A 20,399-nucleotide genomic window follows, 5' to 3' on the forward strand; every position below is an offset into this window, starting at 1 on the left:
AGAGTTTTTTCTAGCAAATTTGCTTTGCTTCATAAACATTTTTCTCTGGACTTTTTCCCACCCTTGTTCCTTCAGACATATTGATCTCTGTAGGCTTACTTCCTCCTAGTTTAAGATCTGTTTTCTTTTAAGCCAGCTACATGTCTGGGAAATATACACTCTGGTGTTCCAAGAGGGCAGAGGGAGGTATTTCTAGAAATAGCAAGATGACAAACAAATAGAGAGAAATTCTAGTCTTGGCTACCTTACTATAAACTCAGCCCATAGATTTTTTTTTTCACAACTGAGGTTTCCCATCTGTCAATGGGTGGATATAAATCCCAGTGGACATATTGAAGAGACATCTGGAGTGTATCCGTTGCACTCCCAGTGTCAGTGATCATCACCCAGTTACAATATATTTTGGCTGAGCTAAGGAAATTTGTGGTCTTCCCTCCAAATGGGTGACTGCAAAAATTGTGATATGTCTGACATCCTCTTCTACAGCTACTAAGAGTCCTGATACCAAGACTCCTGCTTAGCTCTTGTGTTTCCATAGCCAAAGGTTTAATGAGCATCTAAATGAGCCATTTTATAAACTAACGGGGTGGGTGCTGAGGGATGGGCTTGCTGCCACCCTGCAGAGAAGACCCTGATGTCTGTGACAGGACTATTGGCCATAGAGGAACTGGCAAACTTCAGCAGCTCAGGAAGCTGAACGAGGGGATTTGAACCTCTTGGGAATCAAAATGGCGGGAGGGGATTTTCCAAGAAACCCAAAATTCTTATTTTCAAATTGAATTTGAATGGGGTCCGCACCTCTACAAGGTGGCTTCAAAAACTCTGACCTAAGTTTTCTTAAGAGAGAGAGATTTTCCATCCTCTCACATATGGCCACAGCTCAAGGTGCCCAGACAAGAGAGAAGAGTCTTCCATTCAGCTACATTTTTTCTACCCCAGGAACAACTCTATTGTACAGCGTGAATGCCAGGATCTAGGTTCCTTCTGGGCTTTGCACATTTTTGGAGTTGGCTTTTATCTTGCCTGATCTGCCCTGACTTTCTCATTCCCGTTCCTGTTCTCTCCTATTGCTGCTGGTGAACTTTGGCCCTTACTGGGATTATGGTGGAGATGCTTTTTATAGGAGGTATATGGGAGGTTTTCCACTACTGGAGTGCCAGGAGAAAAGCAGGGGCAGTGCTTTTTTGCTCTTCCATCCCATTCTACCCTCTTGTCTCCCGCTCCCTCTGCTCTGGGCTGTGTTTCACTGGCAGCTGTCCTCGCGCTTGCGGTTGCTCTTTGCCCATTATTTCATGTTGAGACATGGAGCAGCCAGGCCCCTGCCTCATGCTGAGATGGCATATGTATTCCTCTGCTGATCAATGTCTTTTTCTTCTGTACCTACTATTAAAAACATGGAGAGAAATAAAGCTCATTTACTAGCCCCTGTAATTAACAGGGGTTGCATCTGTGAAATGGAGAGTGGCATTAGGACTGTTGCCTTTGCTTAGCAAAAGGTACCCGTGTAAATGATTTGGAGGAAAATTCTAGAAAGTGGAAACTATAAGCACTTCTCTAACTGTTTATATAAATAAATACAGCAAACAAAGAAATTTGGGGAAAAAAAATCCCCAAATATATGGCTTCTTTGTAATCTAGTAAGTCTTTTTTTGACAAAAATAAATCATGCAGTTATTAATATATGAGCATTTCCTTGCATCTCCTGCAAATATAGAAGGTGAAAATTGATATTTCCTTCTTGAGAAATTATCTGTTGTGTGTTGTAAATACCTTCATTCTGACTTCCTGGGAGCTTAGCAGTTTGCATAGAAATGCATTAAAGAAATTATCTGCTGCTTTCACTTATTTTATTCACCTGTTCCTTGGCCTTTTATTATAAGCCATGCATTCCTTCACTTCAAGGGCTTCCTGACTTAGATTTGCTTGACCCCAGCTCTGTGAGTCTTCCAAAACCAGATGAACCTAGCAGTTTGTATGAGCATAGCTAACCTTCAAAAGGATTGCCTAAAAAGCTATTATTTCCTCCATTTTCAATATCAAAATGTATTTACCACCATTTCCTCATACTGAAAATCATCAGACTAAAAGCTATGTATTATGGCAGTAGGCATAAATATTTACAATAGAGACTATATCTAATTTTAGGTACCTACACACACTACGCTCGCTGGGAAATGAAACCAGTCTCTTTCAGGCTACGCTTTCAGCTCTTCTAAGGAAGAAAATCCATTAGGCCCCATCGGTAGTGCCTTCTCATTACCTCTGATGGCTCTGTTTTTATTCTTGCCTGACAGCTCGCAGCCGGACCACATTAAAAAGGGCTGCCCATATAGGAAATCTGAAATTCAGTGGTCCTCGGACACCCCAAATGAACTTCCTTCGGTCAGATGTAATCCATACTAAGACAGGATTTTGAGCCCTCTGTTGAGAAGTTCCTGGGAAAGACAGACCGTTTTAGCTTCTGGCTTATGGAATGAATCCTTTCTATCAAATAGCGGCATCTTGGTTTCTTAGTGTGACAGATAATAGAAATGCAGCTATATGGGTGGGATCCTGAAAGTGACCCGACAGTAAATGATGTCAGAAGCTGGAATATAGGTTGCATTTCAAGTTCAAACTAATTGCACACAACCTAATTGCCCTAACCACGATGGTGTTCCCCCTAACTTAATAAGGCATGAACTCCCAATCAGGTCCTTTACTGTATATTTCCTCCATGATCTACAAGCAGCATCACTAGAATGTGGCCACAGACACTGCCCTCCACATCCACTGGGCATCACGGCTGGAGTCCTTGTCCCAGTGTCACTGACTTTGGGGACCACTCACAAGATTGTGTCTGGCGGAGGGAAGATGTACTTTGAAAACCTTTGAGAGCACTTGGGCTAACTTCCTCCTTCTGGAAATCAAACCTATGTGGTCTTATTAATTAGAAATGTAGATTTATTAGACAGTAATGTGATGACAAAAGTCATCAAAGGAGAAGAGGAGAAAAAACCACTCTGCAGGTAGGTTGTACAAAAGTGATTAAAGACACAATGAGCAACACTCAGTTCAAAGACTGCTTTCTCCTCTCCTAAGGACTTGCCTGGTTCTGCCATTAGGTTTGCCAAGGCTTGTAAGGATTACCAACCTCTCCCTGCAACCGCTGCAGCTCTTTGTATTGAGAAAGCCTAAAACCACACCTGAGCTCATGCAATTTGAGGCATTTTCCTTGGAAATTTTTGTCTTTGTTGCACAAACATTTCTTTTAGAGGAAGTGGGAGTAAGTCTGCCTTTGAATAATAATGATTACAATAACTGTAAAATGGATAATAACAGTAACCAACTAGAACTGGCCAGGGGGATGATAATTCAGCTTTGTGACAACTTCTGAGGTTTTACAATTTATTTTCATTTTACAATGGAATGAAAACAAAACCTTCAGATATTTTGTTTTCAATTTAGGTCTTTCTTGCTGCACTGTCAGAAATAACCAGAGGGCCCTGGATCTCAAGAATTTGTCCTTCCAAGTATTTAAAAAATGCTTCAACTTTCATGAATCAGCATTTTCTCTTGGTGGGATAGTTCATCAAAAATGCTCTGGCCAGAACTTTTCCTAACCCCAAAAGTTCAAAATCATGAGTCATATCCCCCAAAACATTGTTGTTACAAATCACTTGTTTTGCGGTTTATAGATTGCTTCTGCAGTGTCTTCTCCTAAACATACCTTTCGCCTCCATCCTCTGAGGAGTACATTTGTTTCCCACCCTCCTCCAATTCTTCTCTCCTATTTTCTTCTGCTTTTTTTGATTCTCATGCAGCTGCTTGGCTTTTTTGACCTTCCTTAGCTTACAAACAAGAAGCAATACTGAGATCATGCTTTTATGGTATGCTGTGGCAGGGGTTTGCCAGGAAAGAGATGGCTGCTGGATGATCTCTGCAATGGATAGTGGTCACTGCGGGGTGGTCCCACTACCGTCCTGCAAAGCCCTGTCTGGCTGCTTGTTGGTTTTCACTCATCTCGGATGGCATTTTCCATCGGGCAGAGCTGACATCTGTCAGAAGGCAAGAACATCTGCTCTCATGCCCTGGCTGGCTGCAGTCCTCACCAGCTCGGCAGCGCTTGAGGAAATCAGAGGAGACACACGGTAATAATTATCACTCAGTGCTTGTGGGGCAGCTGCTATGTGTGCAATGTCTGTGGTCTGGTTTTGGACCCAGCTGGCTCAGAGATGGCTCCGCAGGACCCATATCTAGTTCTGGCCAGCTCCATGTCCCATGCTGCACCCAAGCATGCTTTGGAGAGACAAACTGTCTTTCTTTTTCTCTAACATTTCAGGTGGGAAGACCCTATACTTTGAGGAAAAAAAGCAATGTGGAAAATAAATACTGAGAAAAGGAAATGCGGCTATTCATTCTGAAAGGTGGAGGGAACTGCACAAAGGGGATCAAGACCTGGAAGGACTTAATATGATGGAAGGTACACGGTGCTCTCTAGTCAGGTGGTCTTTGTATGAATTGTCTCAGGCACCTCACCGTGACATACTGTGAATGCACTCAGCCAGGGACATGGTTCCCTTGTGTCCTCAGGATTTTCCACCCTGTTGGGCATAGTCTCAAAATACTGTTTTCCTTGCAAAATTGTTAGAAGACTTGTTTTTAATCTCTCATGTTCATGCATTTAAATAGGGGGCAGGGGGAAAGAAACCCAGTTGGGGGCACCATATGGAGACAACACAAGTTATTCCCGTTCCACCATTTTCTTGGCATAGATTTCCTCTGTCAAGCATTAATTCAGATTGGGGACCTCATTCTGCATTCACACTCCCCGTTGCTTCTTCCTTCCTTGGAAGCATCAGGAGAGACTTATGGTATTGCTACAAGCAGCTCTTTACAGGAAAAGAAATAAATTGGGTAATATGAATGAATTATTTCACCATTTCAGCAGTTTCCCAGGAGGGAGACTAGAGGGAGAAAATGCACTTAACACTCTAAAATATTAAAATAACAAGAACCACAGCAACCTCACCCCTGTGGACTTGAACCAAACTGAATGGTTTAGGTAAATTCCCAGCAGATCTCCAAGTGGCACACTCCATCAGAGAATATTACTATGCATGGCAAGGGAAATTCTCCATATTAATGATATCATTGAACTGGCTCAGTTAATTTGGAGTTCTTCCGTAAGGCCTAGTTTCTGGCAGATTAGCTGAATATTTTTTGGAATATGAACTCCTCTTTTAAAGTTGAGTTTGATCCTGTTTTCATGGATGGTATTCCTGGAAAATTACTTTCTTAAAGCTGTATTTCACATATATTTTTTAATGAGAGATGTTACTCCCTTGTATTCCTGGAACAGGCTTAAATATTCTGAGCAGTAACTAGAAGGCAATGAGATGAAGGGAATTGTACTTGATTTTTGAGATTTACTGGTTACATACACAGAACAAAGCAAAGCAGCACTGTTCAGTTAAAGGGTCTTTCTAAGAGCTTAAATAAGAGCATACAAATGCCCTCCTAGCTTTTGTTCATGCTTTTGCTGAAAATTTTAATGGCAAGTTTTCAGAGAGCAAAAATGGGATTAAACTAGAAAGAAATTGCAAGCAATTCTATAGTATCCTTTGTGTTTTCATATAGCTGAAAATGTCTATGTGTAGTTATAATGAAACAAAAATAAACGTGCAAAATACCTCTCCAGAGGTATTTTGTAATGTATATGTAGATAGACCCTGAGCCCTCAGTGAAGTTTGTGTGCCTTTATGGAGCCATTTGGGAATGGGATCGTACAACCCAACCTTTCAATAGTAGCACTCTCGTCCAAGCTTGAATGGACAACATGAAGTCCTGGGCATTACTTCCACACGCCATTGCTTGATATATATGTAGCATAAAATAGATGGTCTCAGGAGGCATCTTCAGTGTGAAACTCACTGAGACTCCCTGGCGGAAACGCCTCACCTTTTAAATGAAAAATCAGGTCTCTTCGTTTCGTCTGCTCATGGACAGGAACTCAAGCAACTGGGCCCCCCAAATTAGAAAAAGTCTTTGACCCTATGCCTAGTTATTGGAGGAAAACCCACTGAAGTAAGCTAACCACTTCTGAAATGGAGCTGGGGAGATTGCTCAGAAACGGAGAGTGTCTGAGATGGGGAGGGTCTGGCCTTTGAGGACAGAGCTGCTCACAGCAGCTGGACAGCTGCCCGCTCTGGAGCTGGAGCATGAGACAGTTTGTGAACTTAAAACACATTTTCCAACCTTATGAGATTTTCCTTATGGTCTGTTCTCAGCAAAGCAGCATTATTATTGTAAATAGATGCTCTTTTTGTCCCATCTCCCAGGGGATGAAAACTGTTATGTTTGAACATGTATGTTTTCCCACTCATTGCTGAAGTTGTTCTTTTCCTTAAAGTCTGCAGAAAGCCGAGCATTAGCAGATACTGTTAATATCATTACTTCAAAGTTATAGCTAGATGACTCTGCCAGAAAGTCTTTAATAAGAGACGTGGCCTCCATCCCCTCAGAATTGCAGGGGTTGGAAAGTAGTTTTAGTGAGTCATCTCAGGCGTCCTCCTGCACTGTGGCAGGACCTTTTTGTCCAGCCCCTCTGCACGGTCCTCTTTAACTCTTTCAGATGCCTAAGTGCTGGCTCCTGTGCTCATCACTGGGACTGCTGTTTCCATGATACACTTGCACACCTTCCTGAACCAGGAGTGAGGATCCTGATACAGCGCCGTGCTGCTCTTCGCCTCCTGCTCCCAAGCCATCACCCTCCTGACTGTGCCCCCTGTGCCACTGTGCTTGGGAATATTTTTACAGCTGTCCGCCTCCCTCCTTCGGGAGGTTTTTTTTTTTTTTTTTTTCCCAGTGCTTCTCCTGTCAGTGAATGGTTTTTCCAGCCTTCTCTTCCCCTGAGGCCGGTTGGCGCATTTCATATTTATGGATGCATTGCCGTGCCGGTCCCTGAGGCAGAAAGGCAACCCCACTGCTGGATTTGCTGGTGCACTGGATCCACGCTAAGTCTGGGGAACTGTGCTAGCTGAAATACCAATCTTTCATGGTCTTTCACACCTTCCCCTTCCCTGGGATCCCAAATACACCACTTTGGCTATGGGGACTATCTGGGGACACCACTTACCAGCAAGTGCCACAGGGTGCAGATGGCACTGTGTCGCCCAGGACCCTTCCAAGCCATCTTGCCTACTCTCATATGATGACTTTCCATGCCCACGGTGATATCTGTTTAAGAAGAGGGTTTTGCTCTTGGTCATAAATCTATGAATATGTATGCTACAGAACAAATACTAAGGAAAAGCTGTCACTGCATAATGGGATCTGCATCTGTTTCAGCCAAAGGTGGCACCAACCACATGGTTGGATTGTATCATTGGATGCTCCCTCATGCTACGCTCACCTGGCTGTGTCCTCACTGCTGAGACATGATGGACGGTGCTTAGGATTGCAGTGAGGTGTAATGATTCATCCTCAGATCTGGGAGAGCTTTCCTGTCCACCTGGGTACATGAGAAAGTCGTTGGCTGATGAATGGCACTTGAGCATTTTAGCACATGTAGAAGTTGCATGTAAGGTCTAGTCCCTGCATTCAGCCAAGGCTGCTGGTAGCATAGCTTGTCTTGGGTGAGAGACTTCCGAGTTTGAATGCAAATAATGCTTGATAATGAATAAGGTAAATCAACTTCTTTTCTTTTTAGCTTTTAATTATTAGACGTTATTTTAAAACACATTTTCCCTGATCTTATTTGGGGAAAAAAGAGACATGGATGCCAGTTCATAAATCCAGTCTAGAATCCATTCATTCAGTGCCTCTTGGGATAAAACTTGGGATGACAATTCATAAAGCTTTTATTCTTCAGTAACTTATTCCCTGACTTAGCAGGAAGACCCATCGCTTGGGATACAAGAACAATATATCTGACAGGAGACTGGTGAGTGATCACTCTTAAAAGCAGGCTAGAAATATAATAACTTGGATTTTTTTCATTGCAAAGATAAATAATAATTTGACAGGAGATGTCATTACTGTTTAATGACTTTGTCTGAACAGAACAATTGAAGGAAATAGGTTTGCTCTTCCTCATCCCTTGCCATTTCCATGATGTCATTAGGTCTGGCCATAACAACTGGAAAGTTAGAACATAGGAAAGGCACTGCCTGCAGGGCAAAAAATACACAGTGATGCACAGTAGCAACCATGTGTATCACTAGTATAGACATCAAGGTATCAAGGTTTATCAAGAGAACAGAAAATGAGAAGGAAGTTTCAGTGGAGGTATTTTGCATTGACTTAATCAGTAACTAAGCCATTGTAATGGTGACTTAGTAAAAACACTGTCACATCCCTCAGAAATGAAGAAGTTTGTACATGTCTAGGAATTTGGGCTGCTTGGACTTTGCTAAGTTCTTGTTTTTATTTCCTACATGTGGAGCATCTGCTATTGAAAAGCATCTGCCTGGCTGTCAACACGTACCTGGTCTGGCACCACTGTAAGTGATTTCGTCCCCTGGGGTGGATGGCTGGCCACATGTACTGAGTCAATTATTGATTTTAAGATAATTGATGTGATTGTTAGTTCAAGCTGTAGAGATTGTCCTTCAAGAGCCGGAGGCCACAGTTTCAGTTTTGGTTTCCTCAGCTGATGTCACCTCCTGCAATGTTACGCTGATTAGAAAGGGAGGGAAAGACTAAGACTGACTGTCTTGGAGTAGTGGAGAAGAAAAGGGTCATTTTGTCATCGCTTCCACTGTTAACCCCTTTGTGCTCCAGAGGAAGCCCTCCATGTCTCTCTGCTACAGTCCATTGCTGCATAAGCAAAATTTCAAAATCTGTTTGCCCATCCATATATCAGAAGAATCATTCCAAAAAGTCCCTTTCTACAGCACTGAGTACAAGAGTGCTGGATTGGGCCAAACTCACAGCCCAAGGAGTCAAGTCTTCATCTCTGATGTAGCAGTGAGCAGATTTAATATAATTTGCCATTCATCAGACCAAATTTATGTCTTTTCCTGGCCTCTAACAGAAGGTGGTATCAGCTTACATTTTATTATCTCTTGCAGAAATCTTTTTCATTAGCTTATGATAGCACTCAATCTCCCTGATATCTGGTCCAACCTCCCTTTTTGCAAACCTTGTTAAAATTTTGTCCTCAGTGACTTCTGTACAGTGATGTTCCTTGGGCTAATCACATACCATGCAAAGAAATATTTCTTTTTAAGCCACTTGACTTTCTCGTCATTCCAACCCATTCCCTCAGGACTGTGGCTGACCTTAAAAAAACCCCATCATTCTACATCCGAATCACCAATACACATCCAAATGGTCTAACTCCTGACGAGGACATCCATTGACTGCCAATACTGGATGAAGAAATCAGTTCTCTGCAGCTTCTGGGCTGTCAGCTGAGTGCTGGGTGATCAGCAAGATGCTGGCGGGTATAGGAGGGATTGGTGCAGAGTTCTTTTGTGTCTCTTTGTAGCATAAAGCTTTTGTCAGTGTAAAATCAAACCAGGAATGGCAACAGGACAAAGAGAAGCTATATAACGGAGCCAGAGGCAAAGATAGGAAGCAGCTCAGGTGCTGCAGGCTCCTCCCCAGCCACAGCTGCATTTCAGTAGCACCAGGGGACAACAAGGTCTTTGTCACCGCAGTGCTCAGAGCACTGCTGCAGAAGAGATCTCCCCTGAGTAAATAGGATCACAAAGCATGCACACACCTCTGTCTCCATGGGCTTCAAGTGGGTTGTGCACCCACGGGACAATAGAGGGATGTGTGTGAGGAAGCGAGATATGAGCGATAGTTATCTCAAGTCTTCACATACTGTAAAACATCTTCAGAAGGAAAAAGTCTTAAAATGCTTGGGAGCGTATATGCTGTCTGCTTCATCTGAATGTGGAAAAACCATGGTGATTCAGGCAAAAAGCAGCTTTTCGATATAAAAACTGTCTAGGCTTCCTGGATGTGAAAAAGCCTGAGGATCACTAGATCTTCTCTGGCTTATGTGACAGAGGGCACAGAATTAAACCTTCTGTGGGGAGCCTAAGAATTAGTGGTTCTGTAAAATTTATCTTCAAAAAAGCCAGCCATGAAAACCTTTGAATTGCACTGGTGGGTTTCTGTTGTGTTATACCCTGAATGTTTTATTGAGATCCCTGGTTTATTCCAGATGATACCAGGAAGACTGGCAGAGAAGTTCTTTTAGCTCCCAAGAGGCAAAATGAACATATCTGTTCTGTGGCTGCTAGTCTAAAGAGCCAGATCTTAAAAGAGTCAATGCTTTCTTGTCTCAAGGATAAAGTTCAAATCTGTACGATCAAAATTGGATGAACATTAAAAGGAAAAAAAACCCACTGCAAACATCCATGCAAATAAACATCACAGCTCTCTTTCAGTGCTATTTATAGCTCTTTCAGTTTAATGACCCCAAACATTGCATGAAGGGTTTCTCTAATATGCTACCAAGACTGTTTATAGGAGACAACTGTCTCAAGAATGTGGTAGTGTGAACACTCCCACGGCAGCACCCATGCAGAAATTGCAAATCTCCTTGGTTAGTCTCTTCCTGCTTAATAAAGTTTAATGGGGGAAAAAAACTGATGGTATGGGGTTTAAGTCATTGCTTACACACCATGGCAAGAAGAAACCGGTCGAAAGCAGTGTGCATTGGCACTCATTTAAAAATAACTAGCACATCAAAAGTGTGGACAGATGTGCTCTTGTGCCTGTAGCTGGAGAAATTTGGGATGTTACGGCTCACGTCTGGTTTCTGCCATATCTTGGCTGGTGGTTCCTCCCCCATGGGGGGACGCTGCAAGGCAAAGCTGCTCCGTGCATGGCCTGTCGACAGTGTCAGGGTGGTCCCAGTCTCCCTTGGGTGCTCCTGCCTGCTCCAGGACTGAGTGGCCAGCCATGGGCAGCCCGATGATCGGTGACAGCCCACTTCCAACCACTCTTTTTCATGGGAGGACAGGAGGAACAGGGATTTGAATCGGTGCTGTGGCATACGGGCAGGATATAATAGATTTATGGATTTGCACAGGTACAAGCTGACTGCTCTTGGCAAGAGCAGTAGTACTGCTCCTATTCTAATAAAAATGCCAGAACAGAAGACTCTCCTTTCCCGCATGGCCAGCAGCGTTGGGATCACCGCTCTGCAAGACTGCTGAGCACTCCAGCCCACTTCAGTGCAAAGGCAGACAGATTAGATTGAATCATCACTAAAGAACAAAAATGTGTCTCCTAACAGTAATTAACGGCTGTCGTCTTCTATATTGCTTTTAATTTACAGAGCTTCAGTCATGGCTGAACTATTCTGTATGCTATTCATTAGCTGATCACATGCCACTGCTAATTTTTTTCAAATGGATTCACTATTTATAAATGTTCACCAGTTTGTGCCGACACATGAGGGGAGGGAGGGACATAATTACGCCATCTACTTTATGTCTTTAGTGCAGATGCTTTGCAGTTCTGCTTTGGAGGGATTGAACTCTCTCGTTTATCAAAGATGCAACTTTGGCTCCTAAAGCTATTTGTATGACATTCATCTATGTGCTACACCTGAACTAGACAGTTTAAGACTCACCATCCTCTTCTCCTTAGACTTCAACCATCTAATGAGTCTTTTCACCTTTGTCTGCACAGTGGGCCAAGTTAGTAGCATGGCATTGAGGTACTGCTGCTCAATCACTGAGGTTTTTTACATAAAAAAAAAAAAATCACTTTTAGAATAGAATAGAACAGAACAGGATAGGATAGTTCCAGTTGGAAGGGACCTACAGCGATCATTTAGTCTAACTGCCTGAGTACTTCAGGGCTGACCAAAAGTTAAAGTGTATTATTAAGGGCATTGTCCAAATACCTCTTAAACACTGACAGGCTTGGGGCATTGACCACCTCTCTAGGAAGCCTGGATATAAGTTTTAGGGTGAATAAATTTCATGTGAAAAATTGCTGGTTTTTTAGGGTTCATGAATACCAAATGGGATGCTTAGTGGCTGCCTAAGTAACAAATAACGCACATGTCCCTTCTGTGTTTCACAGAGCAAGCCAGTTAATTCTGGTACTATTAATCCAACTCTGCTAGTGGCTGAATTGAATTTTTTTGTTGGTTCAACCTCAGCCCTAATTAAACATTTACAACCTCACATAGCTAGATACAATACAAGTCACCCTGACTGAGAGACCTTTGCTCACGGAAAATCAGCATTTGATGTTCAAAAGACAGAATGGAACAAGCATGTTAAAGCATCTACTCACTATCCAAACAGTCCCTATTGTTACAGTTATTGCCAGGAATATCCTGTTTGTCACTGGGATAGCACTTTGGTTCGCCTGCTGTAGAAATAGCCATTTACCTCGTGGCTAAAGCCTTTCAGCGTGGGACTTGGAAATTCACCAAAGGTAAGGAAACCTACTCAGAGCTCTGGCCTCCAGCAAAACCTCTTCAAAATGCCTTGAGAAATTACCAGACTCATAAACTTCCACACATCCAACAAAAGAAACCATTTTTGTATCCAAGTAACAAATTTGCCTTCCCCATCTCCCTGGCATTGCCTCTGACCCTAGTCTACATCCATCACATCCCAACCCTGGCAACAGGCCCTGAACGAATTCATTTTTGTGGACTGTGGGTGAAATTTGTGGCAGAGTTTTACTAGTGTGGAGCTAATAACTGGTTTGGACTTTTGTACAGTGCAGCTCCATACACGGTGAAACACCAACAGCCTTTTGTCCCAGGCATCGCCGTATCTGAGTTGTAAACGCTGTGTAAGTTATCTGCAGGAAGCCTGTTCCTTCCCTGGGTGAAATCCATCTACTGCCTTTGATTTTCTCAGAGGCAGGTTGGGCCCAAATTTCATAAAGTGGTTTCAAGCCCCTTCATGTGAAAGGCACTGAATAAGTACCGTACAGATCTAATAGCGTTGGAGCTCAGCCCTTTGAAACGTTGGTTGCTTCCTCTGGGCCACCCTTGTCTGTATGTTCACCTGCTTCACCCGTGCCATGAAAACATGCCTGGGGAAGGAACTAAGAAGATGCAATGCAGCAGGGCAAGTAAACGCAGCTGGTGCTGTGGGGCCGTGAACAGTTAACGCCTTGGCCACGGCAATGGTGCATCTGGAGCTTTTCCCAACGCTGGGCTGGGTAGTATCACTGTCTCTCCCGAGTCGCTGGAGTTGCAGCAGTGAGAAACTGCTCTGAGATCACCACCCCCTTTTTCCATTAGAAAGAAGGAAATTGGTAAATGCCCTGGGACTCACAACTGCTGGTAATAACGCCTGGGTGAAAAACCTTCAATGGAAAGTGCAGCTTTGCAAAAATCTGCAGCAATTAATTGCTTTTGAGCATTTCCAGCACAGAACTGAATCAAATGGTTTCAGCTTGTTTGGGAAAGTTGAAACAGTTGGTTTTGGCAGGGGCAAGGGCAGGGGCAGGCAAACCAGTTCCCTGGGGTAAATTCAAACGCGATTTTCCAGAGCCTCAACCACTCTGCAGGATCTGCCCATGTGTGAAGCCTCCCTGTGGTATCGCCGTGCCCACGGCACCGCTATGCCCATGGTACTGCCGTGCCACCTCTCCTCTTGACCGCGGGCTGCCACGCAGATAGCTGTGGAAGGGGCTGCTGCAATATGATACCCTAAAGGCTGTAAGCTCAGGGGTAAGGTTGCCCCCGGTGAGCTCTTTTCTCTCTCAATACCCACAGTATTTTAAATAGGTTATGTTATACTTTATGCCATGTAATATTTTTATGTTTTATGAGTGGGATTTTTTCCAGCACTCTGCTCCAGAAGTCATTTCCACTGCTCAATTCTCTGTGCAGTTTTGTAGTGAAATTGGTTTAATAAATGATGGGATTTCTCAAAAAACCGAAATTCCATTTTTGATCAATGCTGGTTTTGACCACTGCTGCTGGACAGGGTTTGGTCTCAGAATAGCATGTTAATATACAGAGTTATTTTTTCCCTTATCTTTCTGAACTTTCTCATTGAAAACATTTTTAGTTTATATTTATGTACTGTAATAGTTAAGAAGGCAAATAAGACTAGCTGGAGATATTTTAGCAGTCTAAATTTTCAAATCCTGAAAGCATAGCTTGATTTAAAAGTGCATGTATACTGCTTTTACCTGGCACCCTAAGGAAATAAAGATTACGCAGCGACACTCTTCATCTTCCTGTCCCCCTCTCAGCCCTCCTCTCCCTCAGTAACTTTTGAACCCACCGGCAATTTCTACCACTTCTGACAGAGAGGAAACAAAATCAAAGCAAGTTCCTGAGAGTCACCCGCAGCTGGCTAGGGAAGAGAAACTCAGTGTGGTGCCCCCACCGGGTGCCAGCCCGCCCGGCTGGCATCAGCTCCTATGTGTGTGCACACACGTGTGCACCCACACTCGCACCAAAACCACCCAGCCTGCAGGACAATGTATACATGGTCTGGTATCAGCTATCGTATGAGTTTTTCCATATGCAGAGGTATTAGCAGGGCATGGGAGACAGTGAAGGACAGGGGCGTATTGGTGGGAAGCAAAGCTGTAAGGGACAAGCAGATCTCAGCTTATCATAGGAAAGTGGGTGCTATTGCAATACAAGACATAAATTCATGCAGCCAGGCTTCCTTGGGGTTTTTGGCTCATGGAAGTACTTATTTCCACCATGCAATATTCTTATATCTTGTCTGGGTAAAGGTTTTTTTCTAAAATGGTCATTTTATCTATCTGGTGGGAAGGGTAGAGGAAAGAGAGCGTTGCTTGCATTAGAAGTGACGCTGCCCACTCTTGTGGAGGAAAAGGTCTTCACATTTCCATGGATCAGATTCTGCAATTACACAGCTTTCTTGTTTGGCCAGTTCATCTGCTAAACCTGACATGAAGCCAGAATGAAAACAGAGATTTTCCCATTACAGAATACCAAATCTATGATAAGCCACGCCATGAAAATTCAGTTTTTAAGGAGGTGGGGAGAGAATGAGGGAAACTCCAACTGCTGCTGCAAGATAAGCAATGAGCTTTGCAGTGCTTCTAGAATCTGTTTTTCAGGGATCTCACAAACAACAATAACCGTAAGCCAAAGGAGCAGCAAGAGAAGAAAAAACAGCAGAATTTGGGATAGGAAAATTTAAACAGAAGTTTGATCAACAGTTTTAGCCTATCAGACCATCTGCGTGATAACTTTGGGCACAGCTGGGTAAAATAAGTAACTGCTACAGAAAGAGGCCTGTGAATATTGCACTTAATCTGTGGGTCTGTTTTGCACAGCGATGCAGCGAACATCCTCGATGGTCTTGACTATGTTCGTATTTTTTTCTTATACTACAAATTCCCTCATTATAAAGTACTCAAACCAGTCACCACTTCTGCTTTCCCTACCATCAAGTTATAGTATTAAAATGTATTTATAGATGGAGTAACAAATGTCTCTGAAAGGAGCATTACATTCTGACAGCACTGAAAGAGACTATGCTGGTTTTCTCGAAGATTACTCCTTAAACAGGATATAAATATTGTAATTTATGCATCATTTGCCGTGAGGTACAAGATCACCAATAGCATATATTTTTATGTGTGTATATATATCTATATAGTCTTCATCATAACTGCAGCCTGTGAAGTTCAGAACATCAGAATTTCAAAAACAAAGCAAAAATACAAATTGATGGAGGCTGAATTATATTTGTTGTCCCCAAAATCCTGTGGATTTAATTGCATCCCTAATGCTGCTTATTTGCCAAAACCAAAATAAAAATGAGAAGCAAACAAATAAGTTCTCTGAATAAATCCTGCATTGCCCCAATTGTATGAGCTGCCACCTAAGCTGCCTGGCTACCATCCAGGCCCAAATCACACTCCCGGACAAGAAGTAACCCATGCGTCCCCTTTGAACCGTTCTCTCCTCTCCTTGAGCTTCCTTTACCTCCCTCCTGGCTCTCCTGGAGCTCTCAATTAAATTTCTTTTAAAGCACTTTCTTACCTGCATAGTGGTCAAAAACAGTGGGGACATACTCCTCTGGGAAGGCATCATTGGCATAACTCATCAGCAAACAGGTTTTCCCAACTGCACCATCCCCAACCACCACGCATTTTAACATCTTCTTCGTGTTATTGCTGCTCCCGTCAGTGCAGTTGTCATCTTCTTCCTTGCAGTTCATTCTTGCTGCTGCCGCCGCTGCCGCTGCTCTTGCTGCTCCCAGGACTTCCAAGTGCACATGAAGGAAAAATGAAGTGCGATTGTATTGACTTTTCCTGAGTTTGGGGGGGGGGGGGGGGGGGGCAGCAAATCTCAAACTCAGGAAATCATACTAATGTTTCCAGGCTGCCACAGCCGCTTCTAACAATTACCAGATCAGTCAAGAGAATCATCGAGGTGAATAAATTAAATATATAGAAAAGAATATCATAAAAAAGCGATCTGTCCTTTCTCGTTCGTCCGAGTCAGGAAATCTTCATCCTGCCCCGGAGTTCTCAGTATTTATTGCGACTTCAAAAATATCAGCAGCCTGCAGCTTTGATTCGTGTCTCTCTTCCTCCAGCTTGGCCACAGGAATCAGGGATTCCTGTTAAATCCACTCCATTTTCCATTTCATTTCTAACATGGAGGAGAGCCTGGAGGTTTTTAATGGAGTTTTTCCTTTCTTTCTCCAGCTTGCTGTGTGTCAGGAAATCATGGGTTTCCTGCTGAATTCCATATTAGGATCAGTGGGCTTGTGAAGGGCTGCAAACAATGGGAGCTCTGTGTGTATTTGTACTTTGGAGGAACTCTGCCAGGACATGGAGAAAGAAAAACACTAGAGGTCTCTCTGCAGAACGAAGTTTTTAGGCGTCCTGCTCCATCCTGCGCTCCAGCTGCTCTCAGGGCTGCCGGCACCCAGAGGGGCGAGTTGGATTTCGGGGAGGCTGTGAAAGATGCGGGTGTTGGACCTACATGGCCAGGCGGGGTACGGGGAGGCTGCGAGCTGTGCCCCTGTCTCAGGGTCGTCTCTTCTTCCCAGGAGTGATCTCCTCTGATCTCGGGATAGGTGTTTTCTTCCATTTCGGAGGGGAAAGGGGGGGAGGTGGAAAGGCAGACGGGAGCTGTAGTGGGTAGGTAGAGTTTAATGTCAACTGTCTGTGTCTATAGCTCTTTAAACTTTGTTAGACAGAATAAATAATTGATTTTTCAATTCAGGCACTTGGTTTCTCTTGCACTTCCCCTCATCCACCCAGAAAAAGAAAAAGAGGGAGTTTTTCCCCTCCTAGTGTAAATATGTAAACACAGACAGAGAGAAAGAAGTGGAATTAAGAGTTACAGGAATTTAAAAATTAAAAAAAAATAAAAACACTGCATAGCAGTCTGTGGAAAACCAGCTTTGAAATATATGATTCCTGCCTCCTCGTCTGTTTTGTTCCGGTGTTTCACGTGCCTCCTAAGTCTTCTCTCCATTTAAATATATAACAGTCTATATGCACACGAAGGGCCAAACTCCCTGCTCCTTCCACAGGAAAGATTTTGCAATTTCCAGCAGAAACAAGCCAGACATTAACATTAACCCCAATACAACAGCGCAGCACATCCTGCTCACTGCACTTCCCTTCCACAAGACTCAAAGGCTTTGAAAAGGGGAAACAACCCCCAGCCGGGACTCCACAGGGAAGCACACCGGTGCTAAATGCCTCCCCCACCTTGCTCATGCCTGGTTAGAAAGAAATGCCCAAAAGCACACACAGACTTAGAGCAACACACACCTGGGAGCGTGAAGACCAACACAACCTTAGAAAGAAACTGTCTTAGCTCCAAACTGCATGAGTAAAGAGAAACACAACCTTAATAATGAACGTCCTTAGCCCCAAGTTGCAGTGTCTTTCAATTTTTGCAGTGAAGGGGCTCAGGAGAGTCTTGGTCATTCAGTAATTTGTGCACCATGCCCCATGTTCTCCATCTTCTTCATGTCCTCCTCCTTGTTGACAACGGGGATCTTAAGTAGGCAGTGTTAGGCCCAGTATCACACCCACTGTCACAGGGCATCACTAAAGGGTTTCCCACAGGTAGGAGTTCAGGTGGCATCCTCTTAGCTTCAAAACTACAGCCCCAGGCTGAGGTTTATCCAAGAAAACTTGTGAGCTCTGGGCACCTAAACGCCTGTTCTCCAAGCATTTACTCTGCCGATCACTTCCACCATCAGCAGCACAGCTGGGTCATCCTGAGGGACTTCAAGTGTTACAGGGATTTATTCTTTAAGCTTCTTTCTAGTTGCAATCGAGGTCAAACTCCAAGCCTGTGCCTCATTTTAGCTATTATGTAGCTGAGTAGGTACTAGCACACTGATACCCTCTCTGCCTTTGCTTACCAACCTAGTGACCTTGTTGGGTAAATTTGCCAAATATATGAGTAAGTGCATGCTGTTGCAAGGTAACTGAAGAGCCTGAGGAAGCAAAGAATTCCAATAATTCATGGTTCAATTCTCCATTACCTCTATCAGACAAAAGCAACAGCTATCTTGTTTCCCATTTTACACAGGCATAATCCATCTCCAAGCTTTTTCAACATCCAACATACAGTAGTTAAGGCAAGCTTTAATGCTACTTAGCCCAGATTTAGGCCTACAACAAAATCTCCATGGCTTATTCCTTCATGCTCAGCAGGACTGTATCGCTTAGACCATAACACTGGACAGGCTCAGCAGGACTGTGCCCACCTCCATTTTTTGGCAAGAGGTTAAACAATGAAATTCCCTTGCTGTTTCTCTGGAGGCTTTAACATACTTTATTTTCCTCTCCACCTTTCTTTAAAGGGTCTTTGAAAATTACTTAAAGGGGATAGCTTCTGTGATACTCAAAATATCAAGGGGCTGAACTGGAGGGTCTTTGCAAACCCTACCAATTCTAAGCTCTGATGTATGGGAAGCTTTGTAGGGAACCAGTTTTCATTAAGATGCATTAATAAAAGAACTTACTTCCCTTAGCATGCATAATGGAAGTGCAGCCACACTGCTGGAGCCTATCTAATGGCTTGTGTGGAAGAGGCCAACAGGATGAGTTTATCTTGAAGGTGAGGAAGGCTGACATCTTGCCTGTACAACTCAAATTCAGTGCTACTTTTTTGCTTTACCTATATAGATGATACATACAGCTTTAGAGGAGTTATGATAAAGTTATAACACCTGTATCTGGACTAAAAATATATGTTTTCTTTAATTTCATTACTTAACCTGGTTTGGCATCATTCAGATCAGCTGGACCACAACATCTTAAGAGCTGGTTTAATTGCAACAAAGTATAATCACATTGTTTTACGCTTTTCTCTCATGAGACTGAGACATTATCCCCTCTGCTACTCTGCAGTTATATCTTTTACTTGCAAAATTGGCCCGGAATCTGCTGTGTGAATTAACAGCCAGTCCTGTTGTCTAGCAGTCTAGCAAAGTTTGAGGCAATCCTGTTACATTTTACAAAAGATTTCTTAACCTGCAAATTGCAAGTGACAATGCTTTAAGTTAAGCTGACCCTTCTGCGGTTGCTGTGCAAGTTTCAGCTCCCCTAAGACTACTTAGGGGACTTCTGCAGAACAGAGCTGCCTGTGAGCCCCAGCATGGAAGTCACAGGGTTATTGGTAATTATTAGCAAAGCTCAGAAGGTCTGGTGATGTAATCTGGATCCAGGGCTTTTTTGCTCTTTTACTAATCAGGTTAGAAATGGTCAGATTTGCTCATAAGATCTCAGTAAGAGCAGGCTGGTTCCAAGCCACAAAGTTTGGAAAGACGTGGCTGAAGCAAAAAAGTGAACCCAACTAGTCTGATTACTTGGAAAGCTTGTTTAAATGTGTGTGGCTCTTGGGTATCCAACCCAGTTTGTTTCCTACTCATTTTACAGGCTTCTTGCCAAGACCACCATGGCAAGAAGGGAGGCTAAAATAGATAATAGATATGGGCAGGTGCTATTAGCACTGTGGAATGAAGATGTCACCTGAGGCACTTTCTAGCAAAGTTTCACAAGCAAAGAGCTCTGCTCTAGATGAAGTGCCTCTGACCTTTTGTTAATTAACAAATTAACTGGCAGCAGTTCTATTCCTGGGACTGCTGAGTAAGTCCAACTTCCACATGTCTGTGTGGAAACATCAGCTTCATCTTCATCAGCACATATCTGACAGAGCAGTCCCTAGAGTCGCTTCCTTGGGGATTAGCAAGTTCAAGGTTGGTGCAAGAAATTTTGGTGAGAAGATCTGTAGGAGATGAAGGATATGCAAATTTGTTAATTAGCTCTGCAATGAACAATATGATTGCCAATTAACTCGATTCTATATTTCTCTGCAGGCTTGCAGAAGGGAAAAAAGGATATGATGCTCTATCGTGCTCTCCCTGCTCTCTTTCCCTGGCCAACCCTGCCACTCCCACGTTTCTCCAGTGCCTCCTGCAATGCAGTGGTCTTCCTTTGTGCAA

General features: G+C 43.3%; 1 protein-coding gene across 2 annotated transcripts in view; it reads right to left on the minus strand.

Annotated features, from left to right (window-relative positions):
• The window catches only part of RHOJ (ras homolog family member J), a 64,157-nt gene extending 46,091 nt beyond the window's left edge, over nt 1–18,066 (minus strand). For both annotated transcript variants that reach the window (XR_008234601.1, XM_052783444.1), the window contains exon 1: nt 15,959–18,066. Coding sequence is in view for 1 of the 2 variants with exons in the window: in XM_052783444.1 (XP_052639404.1) it covers nt 15,959–16,136 (178 nt within the window). In the remaining variant the exon portion in view is untranslated. The remainder of the gene's footprint in view (nt 1–15,958) is intronic.
• Nucleotides 18,067–20,399: the final 2,333 nt, after the last annotated feature.

The sequence above is a fragment of the Harpia harpyja genome, chromosome 3, assembly GCF_026419915.1.
Source record: "Harpia harpyja isolate bHarHar1 chromosome 3, bHarHar1 primary haplotype, whole genome shotgun sequence".
Classification (NCBI taxonomy): domain Eukaryota; kingdom Metazoa; phylum Chordata; class Aves; order Accipitriformes; family Accipitridae; genus Harpia; species Harpia harpyja.